Here is a 21,922-nt window from a genome sequence, read left to right as displayed (position 1 = left end):
CCAAAACAAAACCAAAACAGAACAAAACCAAACAAAACCAAACCAAACAGAACAAAACCAAACAAAACCAAAACAGAACAAAACCAAACAAAACCAAACCAAACAGAACAAAACCAAACAAAACCAAACCAGAACAAAACCAAACCAGAGCAAAACCAAACCCAACCACCTGGAGCAAAGGAAGAGCCCCGCAGCAGGAGAAGGTGCTGGGGTTAAGGAGCAGCTCCTGACTCCAATCAGCTGTGCCAGAAGCCTTAGCAAACACATGGTAGGGAAACAAAACCCTCACAGTTTGAGGAGGAGAAACTTCCTTTAAAGGCAAGGAGGAAGGCGCAGGGAGGAAGGGCTGCTGCTTTTGCGAGCCCTGATGTCACTCATTCCTGCCCCATTACCGAGCGCAGCCAACCTGCCAAAGCTTTTCTGCTTCCCCGCCGCAAGGCTCCGAGTGATGCAATCCTCCACGGCATCCGAAGGCTTCCCTTACAGGGCTGGGATGGGACACAACCCCCTGCTGACGAACCCAGCCCTTTCTCCACCGGGCAACACCTCGGTGATGCGCGGAGGTGCAGCCTTTGTGCGTCCTCCAACCACCCACCCGGAGCAGTGCGCTGGGGGCTGAGTCACCGCGGGAGTCACCGGCACGGCCGGAGGCTTCTTGCCTGTCCTCTGCCTAGTGTCGAGTGATGGAGCGAGAGGAAATGGCCTCAAGTGGCACCTGGGGAGGTTGAGGTTGGAGAGCAGGAGGAATTTCTTTCCTGCAGGAGTGGTCAGGGATTGCAACAGGCTGCCCAGGGAGGTGGTCGGGGCCCCATGCCTGGAGGTTTCGAGGGCCGGGCTGGATGTGACTCTGAGCAGCCTGACCTGGTGTGAGGTGTGCCTGCCCATGGCAGGGGGGATGGAGCTGGCTGAGCCTTGAGCTCCCTTCCAACCCTGACAATTCTATGATCCTATGAAATGGCCTCAAGTGGCACCTGGGGAGCTTTAGGTTGGATAGCAGGAGGAATTTCTGTGCTGCAGGAGTGGTCAGGGGTTGGCACAGGCTGCCCAGGGAGGTGGTGGAGTCCCCATCCCTGGAGGTGTTCATGGCACCTGGGGCCATGGTTTGGTGGCCATGGTGGTGTTGGGTTGGTGGTTGGACTGGATGACCTCAGAGAGCTTTTCCAACCCAAATGATTCTCTGATTCTGCTGCAGGGCATGGGCAGGGCAGGGGTGGATGCTGCTCTCAGTTCTCAAGAGCAAGCCCCAGTGCTGGTGCAAAGGTGGGAGCAAACAGGGGAAAGGGTTGACTGGAGCTGGAGACACTTTGCTGGTGAGGCTCATGGCAGCAGCTCATCAGCTGCTGGTCATAGAATCATAGAACATTAGAGGTTGGAAGGGACCTCCAGAGATCATCCAGTCCAAACCCCCCTGCCAAAAGCAGCATCACCCAGGGGAGTCTGCACAGAAATGCACCCAGTGTGCCCAGGGGGCCAAGAAGGCCAAGGGCATCCTGGCCTGCAGCAGGAAGAGTGTGGCCAGCAGGAGCAGGGAAGTCCTTGTGCCCTGTGCTCAGCACTGCTTAGGCCACACCTGGAGTCCTGTGTCCAGTTCTGGGCTCCTCAGGTCAGGAAAGAGGTTGAGCTGCTGGAAGGTGTCCAGAGAAGGGCAACAAAGCTGGGGAGGGGTCTGGAGCACAGCCCTGGGAGGAGAGGCTGAGGGAGCTGGGGTTGCTTAGCCTGCAGAAGAGGAGGCTCAGGGGAGACCTTCTTGCTCTCTCCAACTCCCTGAACGGAGGTTGGAGCCAGCTGGGGGTTGGTCTCTTCTCCCAGGCAGGCAGCCCCAGAACAAGAGGACACAGTCTCAAGCTGCACCAGGGGAGGTTCAGGCTGGATGTTAGGAAGAAATTCTTCCCAGCAAGAGAGATTGGCCATGGGAATGTGCTGCCCAGGGAGGTGGTGGAGTCCCCATCCCTGGAGGTGTTTAGGAAGAGCCTGGATGAGGCACTTGGTGCCATGGTGTAGTTGATCAGATGGTGCTGGGTGAGAGGTTGGACTGGATGAGCTCAAAGGTCTTTTCCAGCCTGGTTGCTTCTATTCTATTCTATTCTATTCTATTCTATTCTATTCTACTCTACTCTACTCTACTCTACTCTACTCTACTCTATTCTATTCTATTCTTTGAAAGGCTCCATGGAAGGAGACTCCACAGCCTCTCTGGGCAGCCTGCTCCAGGGCTCTGCCACCTTCACTGTAAAGAAGCTTCTCCTCATGTTGAGCTGAAACCTTCTGTGTTCAAATTTGTATCCCTTGTTCCTTGCCTTATTACTGTGCACCACCAAAGAGAGCTTGGCCTCCTCCCCTTGCCCCCCACCCCTCAGCTGTTGATAGACATTGATCAGATCCCCTCTCAGCCTTCTCTTCTCAGCCCCAGGGCTCTCAGTCTCTCTTCACAGGGCAGATGCTCAAGTGCCCTGAGCATCCTTGTGGCTCTCCATCAGACTCTCTCCAGCAGGTCTCAGGCTCTCTTGAACTCTGGGGAAGCCCCAAACTGGATGACAGTATTGCAGGTGTGGTCTCAGCAGGGCAGAGGAGAAGTGGGGGGAAAGACTCCAGCACCCTGCTGGTATCAGCTCAGGCAGCATCACACAGATCTAGGTTAAAACCCAACCCTTTTGGGGAAGGCCCTGCTCAGAATTCTGCTTATTTCAGCAGCTTGGTTTGCACAAAGCCTCATTCAGGCAACAAGCTGCAGTGCCAGGCTAAGAGCCCCAGCTGAGTGACACTAATCCCAGTTTAACCACTGGCTGTTGAAAGGCAGCCTCAGCAAGAAGCCTCTTCTTGCTTCTGCAGAGTTTGGGGAGGCTAAATCACCCCAAATCCATCTCTGAGGGCAGTGAAGAGCAGGCCTGGAGGTTACCACAGCCCAAGGGTGCAGGAAGGGGGATGAGGGAAGGATGCTGAGATCCCTGGGGGTGGGCTTTGGAGGGGATGCTGCTTCACCATGATGCTGGAAAAAGGCAGAGCCAAGGAGGGCTTCCCTCTTCCCACTGAGATTCTGGAGTGTGGCATTTCTGAGGGCTGAGGAATTCCAGGGATGTTAAGCCAAGGGATTTCTGCTGGGCTGGTTCAGGGGGTGTGTGGTGTGGTATGGTGTGGTGTGGTGGTTCTTCAAACAAACAAACCATAACTCAGGGGTGATGCATTTCAGCCCTGGGGAGCATCAACTGCTCAACCCAGCACAGCATGTTTTGTGCTGGGGAGGCTGTGGGGCTTGGCTTGCTTTGGTTTGCCTGGAAATTGGTTGTTTAGAAGGAAACAACAACTTCCCATGAGTGCCAGGCTGAAAAAGAAGCACAGAACTGGCAGGGTTGGAAGGGAGCTCAAGGCTCAGCCAGCTCCAAGCCCCTGCCATGGGCAGGGACACCTCACACTGCAGCAGGTTGCTCACAGCCACCTCCAGCCTGGCTGCAAACACCTCCAGGCAGGAGGCTTCCACCACCTCCCTGGGCAACCTGTGCCAGGCTCTCACCACCCTCATGGGGAACAACTTCTTCCTGACATTCAATCTCAATCTACCTACTTCTAGTTTTGCTCCATCCCCCCCAGTCCTATCCCTCCCTGACACCCTCAAAAGTCCCTCCCCAGCTTTCTTGGAGCCCCCTGCAGATCCTGGAAGGCCACAATGAGGTCTCCTGGGAGCCTTCTCCTCTCCAGCCTGCACAGCCCCAACTCCCTCAGGCTGTGCTCACAGCAGAGCAGCTCCAGCCCTCTGCTCCTCCTCGTGGCTCTTCTCTGGACACCTTCCAGCCCCTCCAGAGCCTTCCTGGAATAGAGGCTCCAGATCTAGATGCAGTACTCCAGGTGTGGTCTCCCCAGAGCAGAGCAGAGAGGGAGAATCACCTCCCTTGACCTGTTGGCTGTGCCTCTCTTGCTGCAGCCAGGATGTGATTGTTAGAATGCCCCAGGTATAGCCCCCTGCAGATCCTGGAAGGCCACAAGAAGGTCTCCCTGGAGCCTTCTCCTCTCCAGCCTGCACAACCCCAACTCCCTCAGTCTGCCCTCACAGCAGAGCAGCTCCAGCCCTCTAAGAAAGAAAAAGCAAAAGAAAGACAACCCAAACCCAACCCAAAAGCCTCACCACATCTAAGCAAAGCCAGGAAAATCAATACCACACCAAGCTCTGCAGAGGTCCTGAAACAGCCACTGAGGTTTGAGAGTGAAGGTTAATTGTGTAGGGATAGGATGAGGGGCAATGGACTGAAGATGGAAGAAGGGAGATTGAGGCTGGAGAGTGGGAAGAAATACTTTCCAGTGAGGGTGGGGAGACACTGGAACAGGCTGCCAAGAGAGGTTGTGGATGCTGCCCCCCTGGAGGTGTTCAAGGCAAGGCAGGATGAGGCCTTGAGCAACCTGGGCTGGCAGGAGGTGTCCCTGCCCATGGCAGGGGGTTGGGACTGGCTGAGCTTTAAAGTCCTTTCCAACCCAACCCATTGAATGAATCTATGACAACTCAACTCCAAGGGCCCAGATTCCTCAGCCTGCATTGGGGTGAAGCAACTGAGAGCCAAAATAAATCCAGCTGCTTGATCGCTGCCAGGGCTGGGGGTGGGCACTGTTGTTCGACTGCCAGATGGCTTCTGAGGTCAGAAATAGCCTCATTTCCCATCCCTTTTCCTGCCTGTTCCAAAGAGGAAAGGGCTGATCAGGGCCTCATTATTTATATCTGCAATTGGCAGGCAGCAGAGAGCTTTCCACAGCAGGAATGGGAGGAATCCCTGCAGGAATGTCCCCGGCCGCAGCCGCCGGGGGTATCCCACACGCAGGACCCTGGCTGCTTGGCACCAGCTCTGTGGCAAACAGAGCAGCCCCAGGCTTGCAGGAGAACCTTGTGGAAGAGGGATTCCCACTTCTCCCAACCTAATTAATTGTTGCAATTAATTCAGGGTGATTCACTTCCAGGGGCCGAGTTGAAAACGCAGCCCGGCGGTGGAGCAGGATGCTGGGGGTGAGCATGTTCATCCCAGGGGTGAGCCAAAGCCCATCCCCATGGACTCATGGATTTAATGACCTCCAGGGAGGGCTGTGGAGAAGCCATCCTCAGCACCATGGCCATGGGTGCTGCCTAATGAGTGGTCACAGCATGGTCTCACCAGGCAGGTACAAAAAGCATTCATCAGCTGCCAGGTTTATCATCCCCTCTGATGTTTGCCTGCTTCCTCAAAGGGAAAAGGAAAACCTCTCTGGCTGGCCCAACAGGATTTGGGTTTAACAAGGCCAAGTGCTGGGTCCTGCACTTGGGTCACAGCACCCCCATGAATGCTGGGGCAGAGTGGCTGGAATGTGCCCAGAAGAGGAGGACCTAGGGGTGTTGGTTGGCAGTAGGTGAAGATGAGCCAGCAGTGCACAGGTGGCCAAGAAGGTCACCAGCAGCCTGGACTGGATCAGCAATGGTGTGGCCAAGAAGGTCACCAGCAGCCTGCCTTGGATCAGCAATGGTGTGGTCAAGAAGGCCACCAGGAGCCTGCCTTGGATCAGCAATGGTGTGGCCAAGAAGGTCACCAGCAGCCTGGCCTGGATCAGCAATGGTGTGGCCAAGAAGGTCACCAGCAGCCTGGCCTGGATCAGCAATGGTGTGGCCAAGAAGGTCACCAGCAGCCTGCCTTGGATCAGCAATGGTGTGGCCAAGAAGGTCACCAGCAGCCTGGCCTGGATCAGCAATGGTGTGGCCAAGAAGGTCACCAGCAGCCTGGCCTGGATCAGCAATGGTGTGGCCAAGAAGGTCACCAGCAGCCTGCCTTGGATCAGCAATGGTGTGGCCAAGAAGGTCCCCAGCAGCCTGGCCTGGATCAGCAATGGTGTGGCCAAGAAGGTCACCAGCAGCCTGGCCTGGATCAGCAATGGTGTGGCCAAGAAGGTCCCCAGCAGCCTGCCTTGGATCAGCAATGGTGTGGTCAAGAAGGTCACCAGCAGCCTGGCCTGGATAAGCAATGGTGTGGTCAAGAAGGTCCCCAGCAGCCTGGCCTGGATCAGCAATGGTGTGGCCAAGAAGGTCACCAGCAGCCTGGCCTGGATCAGCAATGGTGTGGCCAAGAAGGTCACCAGCAGCCTGGCCTGGATCAGCAATGGTGTGGTCAAGAAGGTCACCAGCAGCCTGGCCTGGATCAGCAATGGTGTGGTCAAGAAGGTCACTAGCAGCCTGGCCTGGATCAGCAATGTTGTGGCCAAGAAGGTCCCCAGCAGCCTGGCCTGGATCAGCAGTGGTGTGGCCAAGAAGGTCACCAGCAGCCTGCCTTGGATCAGCAATGGTGTGGCCAAGAAGGTCACCAGCAGCCTAGCCTGGATCAGCAATGGTGTGGCCAAGAAGGTCACCAGCAGCCTGGCCTGGATCAGCAATGGTGTGGCCAAGAAGGTCACCAGCAGCCTGGCCTGGATCAGCAATAGTGTGGCCAAGAAGGTCACCAGCAGCCTGGCCTGGATCAGCAATGGTGTGGCCAAGAAGGTCACCAGCAGCCTGGCCTGGATCAGCAATGGTGTGGCCAAGAAGGTCACCAGCAGCCTGGCCTGGATCAGCAATGGTGTGGCCAAGAAGGTCACCAGCAGCCTGGCCTGGATCAGCAATAGTGTGGCCAAGAAGGTCACCAGCAGCCTGGCTTGGATCAGCAATGGTGTGGCCAAGAAGGTCCCCAGCAGCCTGGCCTGGATCAGCAATGCTGTGGCCAAGAAGGTCACCAGCAGCCTGGCCTGGATCAGCAATGGTGTGGTCAAGAAGGTCACCAGCAGCCTGGCCTGGATCAGCAATGGTGTGGTCAAGAAGGTCACCAGCAGCCTGGCCTGGATCAGCAATGGTGTGGCCAAGAAGGTCACCAGCAGCCTGGCCTGGATCAGCAATGGTGTGGTCAAGAAGGTCCCCAGCAGCCTGCCTTGGATCAGCAATGGTGTGGCTAAGAAGGTCACCAGCAGCCTGGCCTGGATCAGCAATGGTGTGGTCAAGAAGGTCACCAGCAGCCTGCCTTGGATCAGCAATGGTGTGGCTAAGAAGGTCACCAGCAGCCTGGCCTGGATCAGCAATGGTGTGGTCAAGAAGGTCACCAGCAGCCTGCCTTGGATCAGCAATGGTGTGGCTAAGAAGGTCACCAGCAGCCTGCCTTGGATCAGCACTGCTGTGGCCAGCAGGACCAGGGAAGTGCTTGTGCTCCTGGACTGGGCACTGGTGAGGCCACATCTTGAGTCCTGGGGGATGGAAATGTCCCTCCATGATCACACCCTGCTGCCAGGGAGCTGCTCTGGTGGTCCACCAGCAGCTCTACAACTGAGCCCTCAGCACCACTGCTTTCTGTAGCCTCAGCAGCCAGCAGAGCTCCCAACCTACATAAACTTGAGGGTAAAGCCTCCTTGTGCTGGGCAGAGATAATCTTTTCAGGTGTTTCTTTGAGTCACCCTCTTAACAAAGAGGCCTCCACCCAGGGCTTCAATTTTATTTTCCAGGAGGTGCTGGCAAAGCAGAGGTTTGTGACACCTCAAGAGAGCCTTGGCAGAGCCTTGGCTTATGGTGCTGAGCTTGGCTGGTGGCTGCTGATGGACTTTGAGCAAGGGGAGGCTGCTGCCTGTGCAGCTCAGTACAAACACTGCCCCTCCAGCAGTGCTGGAGTAAATACTGTCAGGCAAAGCACCACATTCTTATTTCAAAGCCTACTGGAGCAAATACAGTCAAGAGAGGGGACTCTGCCCCTTTATTCTGCTCTGCTGAGCCCCCCAGCCTTGAATGCTGCCTCCAGCGCTGGTGTCCCCAGAGGAGAAGGACACAGAGCTGCTGGAGTGAGTCCACAGCACAGCCACCAGGATGCTCCAAGGGCTGGAGCAGCTCTGCTGTGAGCACAGGCTGAGGGAGCTGGGGCTGTGCAGCCTACAGAGGAGAAGGCTCCAGGGGGACCTCAGAGCTGCCTGCCAGGAGCTGAAGGGATCCTGCAGGAAGGCTGCAGAGAGACTTTTGCTGAGGGTGTCTGGAGCCAGGGCAAGGGGGAAGGGTTTGAAGCTGAGGCAGAGCAGGGTTAGAGTGGAGCTGAGGAAGAAGCTGTGCAGGGGTGGTGAGACTCTGGAACAAGCTGCCCAGGGAGGCTGTGGATGCCTCTTCCCTGGGGGTATTCAAGGCCAGGCTGGATGAGGCCTTGAGCAGCTGAGTCTAGGTGAGAGGTGTCCCTGCCCATGGCGGGGGGGGGAGGAGTAGATGATCTCTGGGGTCCCTTCTAGTCTAAGCCATTGCATGAAATACAGCTTTACACCAGTTTTACTACAGCTTTACACCACCTTTCCTGAGAGTGCTCCATGCACTCTGCTTGCTCAAGCAGCACCATTCCCACCCCTGGCAGTGAAACAAAGTAATCAAATCAGTCAATTAAACAATATCTGTTGATTGCAGCATGGCTCAGAGCAGCAGTTGGGAAAGGCTTGTTTAATAGCTTAATTACTTTAATATCAATGTTCTTTAGCACTTGGAAGGACTCTGCATTGGGATAACAAAATTCCCCCCTCATAATCCAAGCTTATCAATTAGATGATTCCCCTGAGAGCCAGGAGCAGGGACAGGGAGGGTCTCACTGAGCAGAACCACCCTGCCCTGTTTAGTCACCTGGTGGTGTAACCTCAGCCTGGTGTCCTCTCCAGGGCTCACTACTGGGACCAGCTCTCTTCAGTTATCTTTATCAATGATCTGGAGGAGAGGCATGAGGCACCCTCAGTCAGTTTGCACTAAGGTGAGAGGGACTCTTGATCTGATGGAGTGCCAGGAGGCTCTACACAAGGATCTGGTCAGGCTGTATCAATGGGCTGAGGACAATGGGGTGAGGTTCAATAAAGCCAAGGGCTGGGTCCTCCACTTGGGTCACAACAACCCCATGAATGCTCCAGGCTGGGGGCAGAGTGGCTGGAAACTGCCCAGCAGAGAAAGCCCTGGGGGTGCCAGCCAACAGCAGATGAAGACGAATGAGTGTTTGCCCAGGTGGCCAAGGAGGCCAACAGCATCCTGGCTTGGATCAGCAGGACCAGGGAAGTGATTGTCACCCTGTACTCAGCACTGGTGAGGCTACACCTTGAGTCCTGGGTTCTGCTTTGGGCCACTCCAAGAAGGACATCAAGGGCTGGAGCAGGGCCAGAGAAGGGCAAAGAAGCTGGGGAAGGGTCTGGAGAACAGGGCTGGGGAGGAGCAGCTGAGGGAGCTGGGGGTGTTGAGCCTGGAGAAAAGGAGGCTGAGGGGAGACCTTCTGGCTCTCTACAGCTCCCTGAAAAGAGAATGGAGCCAGGTGGGAGGCAGTCTCTCCTCCCAATGAACAAGTGACAGGAGAAGAGGAAATGGCCACAAATAGCACCAGGGAAGTTTTAGGTTGGACATGAGAAGAAACTTCTTCACTGAAAGGGTTTTCAAGCCCTGGGCCAAGCCTCCTCAGGAAGTTGGAGCTGTTTAAAAGCTTTTAGGTGTGGTGCAGCAGCCTCGGTAGAGTAAGAGAATGGTCGGACATAAAATCCCAGCTTCTCAGCATGGTGGGCATTGGAAGGGACCTCTGGAGACCACCCAGTGCAAGCCCCTTGCTAAAGCAGGGTCACCCGGAGCAGCTTGCCCGGGATCACAATATCCCGGCGGGTTCAGAATTTCTCCACAACCTCTCTGGGCAGCCTGCTCCAGGGCTCCAACACCTCCAGAGTGAAGAAGTTTCTCCTTTAGTTCAGGTGAAACCTCCTGGGTTCGTTTGCACTTGATGTTCTTAAAGGCCCTTTTCCAGCTGACACCATTCTGTGTTTCAGCGTTGTATGGATTAACCTGGGGGCGCCTTTGGCCCCCACCCTTAGCTCCCTCAGTGCCACACGTGTCGGGGACCGCCGCGGACACGCGGCGGGGCGGAGGCGTGGCTTGAGCATGGAAGGCGGAGTTTGGGGCGGGACTACGTGAACGGAGAGGATGCTGTGAGGGGCGTGTGGGCGTGCCCTAGCGCAGAAGTGGGCGTGGTCTGTTTACTGCTGTCCTATCCTGGCGGCCGGAGGGCGTGGCCCTGCGGATTGGGGCGTGGCCTGCCGGCCGCGGGGCGTGTCCTGGTGGCCGCGCTCCCGCAGCCCCGGCGCCGGGGGCGCGGCGAGGCGGATCAGGGTCCGCCCCGCGCCGGCGGCCGCTCAGTGCCCGGGTAGCGGCGGCGGCGGCGGCAGCCGCAGGAGCGTGGAGGTGCGGGTCCAGGTGTCTCGCTTCTTCTCTCGGCGCTCGGCCCGGTGGCTGCTGGCAGCTCAGCGCGCTCCGCAGCGGTCACTCCGCCTGAGCCGCGGCGACCGTTAAACAGCCGCTTCCGGCCGCAGCCCCCCGCTTCCCGCCTGCCCTCACCTCCCCTCTGGGGCTGAGGCGATGAACTCGCTGCTCTTCGGTGAGATGGCCCGCGCCTTCTCCCCTGCTGCCGCCGCCGCCGCCTCCTGCACGCTGGGCCCCGGCGGCGCAGGCGGTCCCGGCAGCCCAGCGGCGGCAGCGGCGGGGGGTCCGCCGGTAACGGCGGCTCTTCGTAACGACCTGGGCTCCAACATCCACCTGCTGAAGGGACTGAACGTGCGGTTCCGCTGCTTCCTGGCCAAGGTCCATGAGCTGGAGCGGCGGAACCGGCTGCTGGAGAAGCAGCTGGCGGCCCAGCAGAGCGAGCGCGACCGCCGCCTCCGGTACAAGACCTTCTCCCGCGACCAGGCCGTGCAGACCGACTCCGGTACCTCCCCGCTGCTGCTGCCGCCGGGCCCCGGCCACGGGCTGGCCGCCGCTCCCCTCGCCTCGCCCCCCCACTACAGCCGCTTGCCCGGTACCATCTGGAGCTACACCCAGGTGCGGCGCACCGGAGGCGGCGGGTTGGAGACGGTGCAGGGGCCCGGGGTCTCCTGGATCCATCCCGACGGCGTCGGAGTGCAGATCGATACCATCACCCCCGAGATCCGAGCCCTTTACAACGTGCTGGCCAAAGTCAAGCGGGAGCGGGATGAGTACAAGAGAAAGTGAGCGGCTGGGGCTGGGGGGCGGGGGGAGCCTTCAGCCTGCGGGAGAGGGCGGGGGGGGATGCGGGCCGCCGGCTCCTGCAGTGCGGGGAAATGGGCAAGGCCCTCCTTGGGTCGGAGGAAGCCTTCGGGAGACTCCTGGGGGACATGGGGAAAGGCCTCTCCTTACCCTAGGGCTCAGCTAGAGGATGTTATGATGAGACCCTTGGGGCCAGGCCTCCCCCTACCCCAGGGCTCCTTCCTTGGGACGGAGAAAGCGTTGAGGAGACCCTTGGGTACGTGGGGCCAGGCCTCCTCTCCACCCCAGGGTTCTCTCCTTGGGGCGGCAGAAGCCTTGGGGGAGACCCTTTCTTTGGGGAGACCCCTGGGGAGAGAGGCCTTCCACCAGCCCAGGGCTCCTTCCCTGGTGAAGGTGCTCCCGGGATGCTCCCCAAGGCTTTGCCACAGTGCATGTGTGTGTGGGGGGGGGGGGGGGGTTTGCCCCTCCGCTTGGTAGAATCCTTCCCTGGGAAGCTGGCAAGCAAAAGAGAATTGTTAGTTTGGCTTAAAAAAAATTGCAGTAATTAAAAAAAAGGGCTTTTTTTTTTTTATGGAGAAGGGCAAGAATCTGTTATTAATATTGTATTGCATAGTGACTCCTAAATTTAGCTCGCCTTCATTTTCTGATCTAATCGCTCCAGTAGTCGATTTTTTTTGGTGTGTGTGTGCCGAGCTCGCCCAAAATTAGCTCGGTGCTGCAATATTTGGGTTGCAAATACTGCAGGGGGGGGGGGGGGGGAAAGGTTTGCACTCTTAGGGGGGGAAAAAACGAAAAGCTCTTCCCTCGGAATTAGGCAAAACAAAAGCCCTAACTAACAGCAGCCTTTGTGTGAACCCCTGGCGATCAGCAGCTTTCTCTTAAAGCCTCGTCGGGAAGTCCTGGGGGTGGGTGGCTTTTAATCGCCTCCTTGTACGTGGTGTTCTTCTCGCCTCCCCCTGCTCGAAGCCTTCTCCTCGGCTTGCTCTGTTCTCCTGCCTAGCGTAGCTGTGGCAGAGATGGAGGCCAGAGGGATGGGGAGGGTGAAGAAACCCCCAGCCAGAGGCGGTGGGGATTCTGCAGGGAGATTCCTGCATTGTCTGCTGAGCCGCGGGTCCGCTGGGGCTGGGGTGGGCGCTCCCGTTTGGAGTTTGGGTATCTTTTTGGTTTCAATACGTGGTTGGGTTTCCCCCCCCCCCCCCCCACCTTTCCTTTCCTTGTGGATGTCATTTTTTTTTGCCTGCAGAAGAAATGTAACCCCGTCTCAGGGTGGTGGTGGGTTTTTTTTCTCCTCCCCTGGTGGAGGCAGCCTGCTTTTCACGGCGCTGTGTGGCCTCTGAAGCGTAGCTGAATGTCTTCTGTCCAGGGTAAGAGGACTGCAGTGTGCTCTAAGCCATCAGCTTGTCGACCAGACCTCCTCTGGTGAATTGACTGGAGATTTTTACAGGCAGGCAGATGTGTTGGAGCAGTCGTTTCTGGCCTGGGTGTTAAGTGGAAGAGTCTTGAGCGCATCAGTCCGAAGCCTGCGTGGCTCTGCTTCGTGGCTGGAGTGCTGGCAGAGCACGGGTGGAAAATGAAGTTGGCTGCTTGATTTCAGTCTGGAGTAGCAGAGGCCATGGTGGCACAGGGGGGTGGTGGTGGTGGTTGTTGTTGTTGCTTTTGTGGTTGGTACCAAGGAGATGGGAGAAGTGGTGCCTCAGAGGAAGCTGCCTTTGGTGAAGGGAGGATGTGCTGGCTGTGGGTTATGTCATCAGAAGTGCAGGGTGCTGCTGCTTTTTTTTGTGGAGCTGGGATTTCTTTTTCTCCTCTCGGGGAAGAGACTGGCTGAGGCACTTGGTGCCATGGTTTAGTTGATGAGGTGGGGCTGGGTGAGAGGTTGGACTCAGTCTTGAAGGTCTTTAACCGCCCTGGTTAATTCTGTGTTCTGTAAGAGGAGGCTTGTAGGCCATTTAAGCTCAATCTTCCTGCTGATACATGATTAATTCTATCTATTCTGCTCCTGCACAGCTGATTTTCACCCCCAAGTCTGTGCTGAAGTGTGGCTGCACTCACATAGAATTGTTTGAGTGGGAAGAGACCTCTAAGATCGAGTCCAGCCATCAACCTGAGGGCATCCATGGCCATTAAACCATGTCCCGGAGTGCCATGTCCACACATAAACCACATGCATTCAAGGGAGCAAAGGGGGACCCCTTTTCAGGTAGACCTATCTCCTATTTCCAGCACCCTTCCTGCTCTGGGAACAGGTTTTGCTTGACAAGAAAATGAGTTTTGGTTGGAGAAGACCTCTGAGATCGAGTCCAGCCATCAGGCCAAACACCACCATGTCCATTAAACCGTGTCCTGAAGTGCCATGTCCACACATAAACCACATACATCCAAGGGAGCAAAGGGGAAACCCTTTTTAGGCAGTCACAGCTCCTATTTCCAGCACCCTTCCTGCTCTGGGAACTTTTTTCTCCTTATGCTTGTCAAGAAAATGAGTTTTGGTTGGAGAAGACCTCCGAGATCGAGTCCAGCCATCTACCTAAGGCCACCCTGGCCCATCAGCCTGCACCCCAAAGCGCCACATCAACCTGTCCCACGGCAGGACCTGCTCTGCAGTGTGTTTCATGGCTACTTGCAGCGCTCTGAAATGATTATTCCACTCTCCAGTGACCTTCAGCCAGCAGCTGGCCACCACACGTGGAGCTCTTTAGGGGCTGGCTTGGTTTTTTTTACCACTGGTGGCCTGGAGCACTCTGGATGTGCTGCTGGCATTGTGGTTCTTGCAGTCAGAATGGATTAGTCAACTCCATTTCATTCCCATCAGCCTCATGGGGGTGTTGCAGTGTTTGTCAGTAACCCCCTCCCCCCCCAGCTCAGGAGTGGGACCAGGGATTCCTTGTTTGGTTTCTGCAGGGAAGGGTTTGTGTGCCCTGGCATGTTTGTGCCCAAGGGGTTATGAATACCCACCTTGGGTTTACCTTATCTTGCTGGGAACTCTTTGATGCTGGAGTTTTCTTTAGGGGGAATGAGCTCCAAGTGTGGGGGGGGAACCCCTCATGCCCCTCTCCTGGTGGTGCTGTTAGGACCTGCAGAAAGCTGGATGTGCACCAGAGCTTCTGTCTCAGGCTTGTGATCTTGCAGAGGTGGGGGTGTGTTTGTACACAGGCTGGGGGTGGTGGTGGTGGGAAGCCCCTTGAAAGGGCACTGCTGCAGGCAGCTTTGTGGTGGAAACACCATGCTTGCCAGACCACAGAATGTTAGAGGTTGGAAGGGACCTCCAGAGATCATCCAGCCCAAGCCCCCTGCCCAAAGCAGGATCCCCCAGGGGAGTCTGCACAGAATGTTAGAGGTTGGAAGGGACCTCCAGAGATCATCCAGCCCAAGCCCCCTGCCCAAAGCAGGATCCCCCAGGGGAGTCTGCACAGAATGTTAGAGGTTGGAAGGGACCTCCAGAGATCATCCAGCCCAAGCCCCCTGCCCAAAGCAGGATCCCCCAGGGGAGTCTGCACAGAATGTTAGAGGTTGGAAGGGACCTCCAGAGATCATCCAGCCCAAGCCCTCTGCCCAAAGCAGGACCCCCCCCCCCCCCCCAGGGGAGTCTGCACAGAATGTTAGAGGTTGGAAGGGACCTCCAGAGATCATCCAGACCAAGCCTCCTGCCCAAAGCAGGATCCCCCAGGGGAGTCTGCACAGAATGTTAGAGGTTGGAAGGGGCCTCCAGAGCTCATCCAGCCCAAGCCCCCTGCAGGATCCCCCAGGGTAGTCCACACAGGAATGCACCCAGGTGAGTTATGAAAGGCTCCAGAGACGGAGACTCCACAACCTCCCTGGGCAGCCTGCTCCAGGGCTCTGCCACCCTCACTGTCAAGAAGTTTCTCCTCCTGTTGAGGTGAAACCTTTTGTGTTCAAGTGTGTATCCCCTGTTCCTTGTTTCATTACTGTGCACCACAGAAAAGAGCTGGCCCCTCACCCCTCAGCTATTGATAGGCATTGATCAGATCCCCTGGCCCCTCACCCCTCAGCTATTGATGGGCATTGATCAGATCCCCTGGCCCCTCACCCCTCAGCTATTGATGGGCATTGATCAGATCCCCTGGCCCCTCACCCCTCAGCTATTGATGGGCATTGATCAGATCCCCTGGCCCCTCACCCCTCAGCTATTGATGGGCATTGATCAGATCCCCTGGCCCCTCACCCCTCAGCTATTGATGGGCATTGATCAGATCCCCTGGCCCCTCACCCCTCAGCTATTGATGGGCATTGATCAGATCCCCTGGCCCCTCACCCCTCAGCTATTGATGGGCATTGATCAGATCCCCTGGCCCCTCACCCCTCAGCTATTGATGGGCATTGATCAGATCCCCTCTCAGCCTTCTCTTCTCAGCCCCGGGGCTCTCAGCCTCTCTTCACAGGGAAGATGCTCAAGTCCCCTAATCACCCTCCTGGCTCGAAGGTCCCAGAAGGGTTTTTTTCTCAGTACCTTGTTGTTGTTTCACCCCAAGAAAAGAGCCATTTAGCTTACTTCCAGCAAGTCAGAACAATAAGCCACCAGCTCAGCGTGCAGGAATGCCAAGCAGATAGTGATACATCACATTTATTTCCTCTCCAGGGTGACCACTTGATTAAAGAGGTGGCAGCTCAGCAAAGGTCCTTTGTTTGGACTGCTCAGCTACCAGGAAAACACCAGGCAGATGATTATGTTGGGGAGTCACTGAAGTCAGCCTGGGGTTCAAAGCCCTGGGTGGTGTGTCTGTGCTTGGCTGAAGACACAGAGCCCTTGTGAAGTGGGAAAGAACAAATGCAGAGGTGAGGTGATGCCTTCAAATGAAGGCAGCTGGGACTTCTGCTCTTAAAATTAAGAGTGGAAGGGGATCCAGGATGCTTTTTTTTTTTTCCCCATCAAAATTGTTTTGGCCTTCCCAGGGGCTTCATTTTAGGACAATCTCATCCAACTCCTTTGTTCCACTCCCCCCCACAATCATTTCTCTCATGGACATCCCAACACAAGGAGCAGGAGTTCTGAGGTCCAGAAGGTATTAGAGTGCACAAGCAGGACAGCACCCAGGTCATATTTTAACTCTTCTCTTGGTTTGCAATTGAATTACAGATGAGAAAAAGGTTCCCCCTAAGGAGCCTGGCAGAGACTTCAGAGCTAAATGGTTGGGGTTTTTTTCCCCCCTTTCAGTGAAGAAGTTTCTTCTGATATCCAACCTAACCCTCTGGGGAGGGGTCTGGAGCACAGCCCTGGGAGGAGAGGCTGAGGGAGCTGGGGTTGCTTAGCCTGGATTAGAGGAGGCTGAGGGTAGACCTTCTTGCTCTCTCCAGCTCCCTGCAGGGAGGTTGGAGCCAGGTGGGGGTTGGTCTCTTCTCCCAGGCAGGCAGCCAGCCCCAGCACAAGAGGACACAGTCTCAAGCTGTGCCAGGGGAGGTTTAGGTTGGATGCAAGAGAGATTGGCCATGGGAATGTGCTGCCCAGGGAGGTGGTGGAGTCCCCATCACTGGAAGTGTTTAGGAATAGCCTGGCTGAGGCACTTGGTGCCATGTTTTAGTTGATCAGATGGTGTTGGGTGATAGGTTGGACTTGATCTCCAAGGTCTCTTCCAGCCTGGTCCTATCCTATCCTAAGGCCATCTGCTTTTGTCCAATCTCTTGTTCCTTGGCAGAAGAGACCGTCCCCCACCTGGCTCCAGCCTCCTTTCAGGGAGTTGTAGAGGGCAATGAGGTCTCCCCTCAGCCTCCTTTTCTCCAGACTAAACACCCCCAGGTCCCTCAGCTGCTCCTCCCCAGCCTTGTTCTCCAAACCCTTCCCCAGCTGCTTTGCCCTTCTTTGGACCTCCAGCCTCTCAATGCCCCTCTTGGAGTGAGGGACCCAAAACCGAACCCAGTGCCCAAGGTATGGCCTCACCGGTGCTGAGTACAGGGCTTGGGGATGTAAACCCAGCACCATGCCCATCACCTCATGAGGGCCTGTCCCTGGTAGATGTGCTCTGGGGTCCTTCCTTCAGGCTTTGGGCAGCTGAGCTGAATGAGGCCTCAGCATCTGAGGTGCAAAGCGTTGTCCATGTCGCTCTGGGCAAGTGTGCAGCAGGTACTTGAACTGACCTGCTTATGGCAATGGGAAGACAAAAGGCCTTTTTCCTCCCCTTTTTTTTGCTCCCCTCTCAATTAATCAAGTTCCATGGCCAGTTGAGGCTGGAGTGCTGATATCCTCCTGTCTTCTGGCCAAGGCAGGAAGGACATAGGCTAAGAGGAGACCTCATTGCTCCCTACAGCTACCTGAAAGGAGGTTGGAGCGAGGCCGGTGCTGGCTGCTTCTCCCAAGTAACTAAGGACAGGACAAGAGGAAATGGCCTCAAGCAGTGCCAGGGGAGATCTGGGTTGGATACCAGGAACAATTCCTCTCCTGCAAGAGCAATCAGGCATTGGAACAGGCTGCCCAGGGAGGTGGTGGAGCCCCCAGCCCTGGAGGGGCTCAAGCAACGAGGGGATGTGGCACCTCAGGTCACGGTCCAGCAGGCAGGGAGGTGCTGGGACTTGATCTTAGAGGTCTCTTCCAACCTTGATGATTCTATGGCATCAGTATGTGTGTGCAGGGAGCGTGTCAGTCAGCCATGCTGAGGACAGCTCACAGCCCTGGTGGTGAGAAATGTCCTCTGCTTTCAGCTGCCAGCTCTCCCCTGAAGCTCTGAGCGCATCGACTGTCACAATACAGCTGCGTGTGGCCGGCTGGAGCTGCTGACTTGGTGAAAACCTTCTGCAGTCACTCCCTTCTCATTCCCCTCCCTTTGAGCTGCAAGCAGGCTGCTGAGCTTGTCTGTGGAGAGCTTGATTCTCAACACTTTGGACTAGGTTTGTCTATTATGGCTTCAGCACTGGCTTTACTAGGCTCGAGCCTGCCAGATGTTGGGCTTCGGTTTTCTCCCCACCCCGTTTCCAATAAGAGACTTCAGTGTCGCTGAGAATTGGACTGGAGAGAATTGTTTTACCTCAGGATGGTATTTCATTGGGAAGATTAATAAAAGCCCACTTGGACAAAAGGGGAAAAAAAAAAAAGGAGAAGAGAGATTATCTTAAATGTGCTGCAGCTGGGGAGGACAAAGCTTAGCATTGTGGCAGGCGGCGGGCGTCAAAACTCGCTGGGGCTTGGTGTTTTGGGGGGGCCCCTTTGTGGGTTGTTTTTTCTTTATTCCCAAGGAGGGGAACTTAATAAAAATGTGCTTAGGGAGAAGCCCTGGAGGAATGTCTGAAAAGTTGGGGAAGCTGAAATCTCAGTGGTAACAAGAGGCAAATGTTCTGCCTAGATTCAATCAAGGCCCGAAAGCCTTTCGCTCGCCCCGGAGAGGAAGCAGAGCAGCAGCGCTCTGGGCTGCTGTCCCTGCCTCAATTGGTTACAGAGCTGGCAGCAAAGCACAGCAAATGTATTGAATTTTGGTGGGCTCTCCTTTGCTTTTCATGTTTTCTGGGGTTTGGAAGGGGTAGGGAATGTTTCCATGTGGCTCTCTTTCACTGAGATGTTGTGTTCCTTCCAGCAGCCTTGCAGCCTGGTGTCGGAGATGTGTTTTCTTTTGGGGGTGGGGGGTGAGGGGACCCCTTCTGAGATGTTGAAGTTTGTGAAATGTGAAACCTGAGGCCTGAGAAGCCTTTTTTTTTTTTCCTTACTTGCACTTAGAATGTGTTCTTTGTGAAGAGATGGCTGCAATTCATAGTCTCACAGAATGCTTGAGGTTGGAAGGGACCTTCAAGATCAGCCAGTTCCAACCCCCCCCCTGCCGTGGGCAGGGACACCTCCCACCAGCCCAGGTTGCTTCAAGGCTTCGTCCAGCCTGGTCCTGAACACCTCCAGGAAGGAAGAGTATCACAGTGTCACCAAGGTTGGAAGAAACCTCGAGGATCATCGAGTCCAACCTGTCTTAGCAGCCACAACCTCTCTGGGCAACCTCTTCCAGTGGTTCCCCACCCTCACTGGAAAGAATTTCTTCCTCATCTCCAGTCTCAGTCTCCCCTCTCCCAGCTCAAAGCCATTTCCCTCTCATCCTATCACTCCCATCTCTTGTCAAGAGTCCCTCCCCAGCTCTCCTGTAGCCCCCTTCAGATACTGGAAGACTGCTCTAAGGTCTCCCTGAAGCCTTCTCTTCTCCAGGCTGAACAACCCCAGCTCCCAGCCTGTCCCCATAGGGGAGGTTCTCCAGCCCTCTTTGTGGCTTCCTCTGGATCTGCCTTGGCCACCCCTTAGAAGTGGTGGTTGGAAAGCTGCTGTGTGGAGCTGTGCAAATGAAGCACTCCAAGAAGAAGGTTTGTTTGGGAGTCATCTTTCTTGAAGTGATGCCATCTTTGTTTCCAAAGTGCTGCTGCAGAGACATTTGTGATCTGACAGCAATATCTGGGGCATTCTAACAATCAGATCCTGGGCTGCAGCAAGAGAGGCACAGCCAGCAGGTCAAGGGAGGTGATTCTCCCTCTCTGCTCTGCTCTGGGGAGATCACACCTGGAGTACTGCATCCAGTTCTGGAACCTCTATTCCAGGAAGGATCTGGAGGTGCTGGAAGGTGTCCAGAGAAGAGCCACGAGGAGGAGCAGAGGGCTGGAGCTGCTCTGCTGTGAGGACAGACTGAGAGAGTTGGGGTTGTGCAGGCTGGAGAAGAGAAGGCTCCCAGGAGACCTCATTGTGGCCTTCCAGGATCTGCAGGGGGCTCCAAGAAAGCTGGGGAGGGACTTTTGAGGGTGTCAGGGAGTGATAGGACTGGGGGAGGTGGATCAAAACTTGGACTGGGTAGAGTTTGGATGTGAGGAAGTTGTTCTTCCCCAGGAGGGTGGTGAGAGCCTGGCACAGGTTGCCCAGGGAGGTGGTGGAAGCCTCCTGCCTGGAGGTGTTTGCAGCCAGGCTGGATGTGGCTGTGAGCAACCTGCTGTGATGTGAGGTGTCCCTGGCCATGGCAGGGGGGTTGGGACTGGCTGAGGCTTGAGGTCCCTTCCAACCCTGACAGTTCTGTGGTCTCTGATTTCTTTTTTCTTTTTACTTTCTCCTGTGGTGCAGTTAGAAACTGGGTTGTAGTCATGTGGGGAGTAGTTATCATAGAATCAGTCAGGGTTGGAAGGGACCACAAGGCTCAGCCAGTTCCAACCCCCCTGCCATGGGCAGGGACACCCCACACTAGATCAGCCTGGCCAGAGCCTCATCCAGCCTGGGCTTAAACACCTCCAGGGCTGGGGCCCCAACCACCCCCCTGGACAACCCATTCCAGGGCTTCACCACTCTCATGGGGAAGAACTTCCTCCTCACCTCCAGCCTGAATCTCCCCACCCCCAGCTTCATTCCATCCCCCCAAGTCCTATCACTACCTGAGAGCCTGAGCAGTCCCTCCCCAGCCTTCCTGTAGCCCCCTTCAGATCCTGGAAGGCCACAATGAGGTCACCTGGGAGCCTTCTCTTCTCCAGACTGAACAGCCCCAGCTCCCTCAGTCTGTCCTCACAGGAGAGGTGCTCCAGCCCACTGCTGATGGAAGGAGAGGAGGATGCTTCCCTTTGCTCCTGCTTTCTAGCAGTGCTCCTCTCAAACAGGGAAGTGAATGAATCTCTGTGTGTGCCTCCCTCCAACTGGTTTGTAATGGGAGCAGCCAGGGAGGGTGAAGGAAGATGCTTCAGTCAGGACTGATCTGAAGGCAGGCTGTCTGTCATGGCTGTGCAAGCCAGCTCCTCATTCTGAACTTTTATCTCTCTGACTCTGAGTCCTGGGGTTTTAATGAAAGCATTTTCAGATGGACCAGGTTGGGGTTTTCATTTTGCTCTCCAGCCACATCCAATCACCTCCTGGTGCTGTGGTGAAGAGTTTCAGAGAAACTTGGGCCCAGGATCTGTGCTGTGCTCTTCAAAGCACAGCTTCCTCTGTTGCAAGAGAACCACAGGGCTTTCTCTGTGTGTAGTCTGACTTTACCTCTTGAGCCCTCCTGTGACTCATGGTGGGAAGCTTTGGCCTTTCTCAGAGGCAGGCAAAACAGACTTGGAGAAAACAGTGTGGAGCAGGGTCTGGGGGCAAAACCCCCTGCTCCTAACCAGCTCTGATCTCCCTCCCCCAAATCACCTCTGGAGAAAGACCTTTGCAATTTAGGGCTGAGGTGAAAACAAACAGAGCAGCAAGGTTTATTTCTAGCTCTGCATCATCTGTAATCACAGGCTTGGGGTGCAGTAATGCTGCTTGGGTGCTGGGCTTGGAGCTAAAGAAAGCACTGAACCCACAGCACAGAGCTCCACAGCTGCTTTCTTGTGGTGAAGGCTTCGTGGTGATGCTCTGCCAAGGGCTTAGGTTGACTTCCTGAGTGTTCTTTGCTGTGACTAAGTTTGTTTCTGTTCCCCCTCCCTCCCTCCCCCCCCCCCAGTTTGCTAGAAGTCTTTACAGGATGCTGTTCTTTCTGGGTTAAGTCTTCATCTTCATGGTTAAGGCCAACCTCTTCCTTTCTTGTAGAAAGAAAAAGTTTTATTCCCAGCTTGGGTTTTTAGAAGTTTAAAAACTCCCCAGTGTTTGTCTCCAGGACTGAGTCTAACTGAAGCTGGAGAAGGGAAGACTCCAGGGGGGGGGCCTCAGAGCTGCCTTCCAGCACCTGAAAGGATCCTGGAGGAAGGCTGCAGAGGGACTTTTCCTGAGGGTGCCTGGAGACAGGCCAAGGGGGAATGGTTTGAAGCTGAGGGAGAGCAGGGTTAGAGTGGAGCTTTCCTGAGAGCGGTCAGGGAGGGAACAGGCTGCCCAGGGAGCAGCCATCCCTGAAGCTGGGGTGGGACTGGATCATTTCCTGCCTGGGGTGGGACTGGGGAGCTTTGGGGAGCTGAACTGGGCTCCTCTGTCCTCCCAGTATGCAGCACCAGGCTGCTTCTGGAGAAGCAGCTGAGAAGCTTCAGCTGAGACACCTCCTGGCTCTCCACAACTACCTGAAAGGGGGT

General features: G+C 55.8%; 1 protein-coding gene across 1 annotated transcript in view; it reads left to right on the top strand.

The window, feature by feature from the left end:
* Positions 1–10,157: 10,157 nt before the first annotated feature.
* The window catches only part of IFFO2 (intermediate filament family orphan 2), a 62,556-nt gene continuing 50,791 nt past the window's right edge, over positions 10,158–21,922 (top strand). The window contains exon 1 of the mRNA XM_054175755.1: positions 10,158–10,986. Within this exon, the coding sequence (XP_054031730.1) occupies positions 10,361–10,986 (626 nt within the window). The 5' untranslated portion in view covers positions 10,158–10,360. The remainder of the gene's footprint in view (positions 10,987–21,922) is intronic.

This window comes from Dryobates pubescens, chromosome 33 (assembly GCF_014839835.1).
Source record: "Dryobates pubescens isolate bDryPub1 chromosome 33, bDryPub1.pri, whole genome shotgun sequence".
Lineage (NCBI taxonomy): Eukaryota > Metazoa > Chordata > Aves > Piciformes > Picidae > Dryobates > Dryobates pubescens.
Note: the sequence above shows the minus strand (reverse complement) of the source record. Positions and strands in the feature narration are given on the sequence as shown.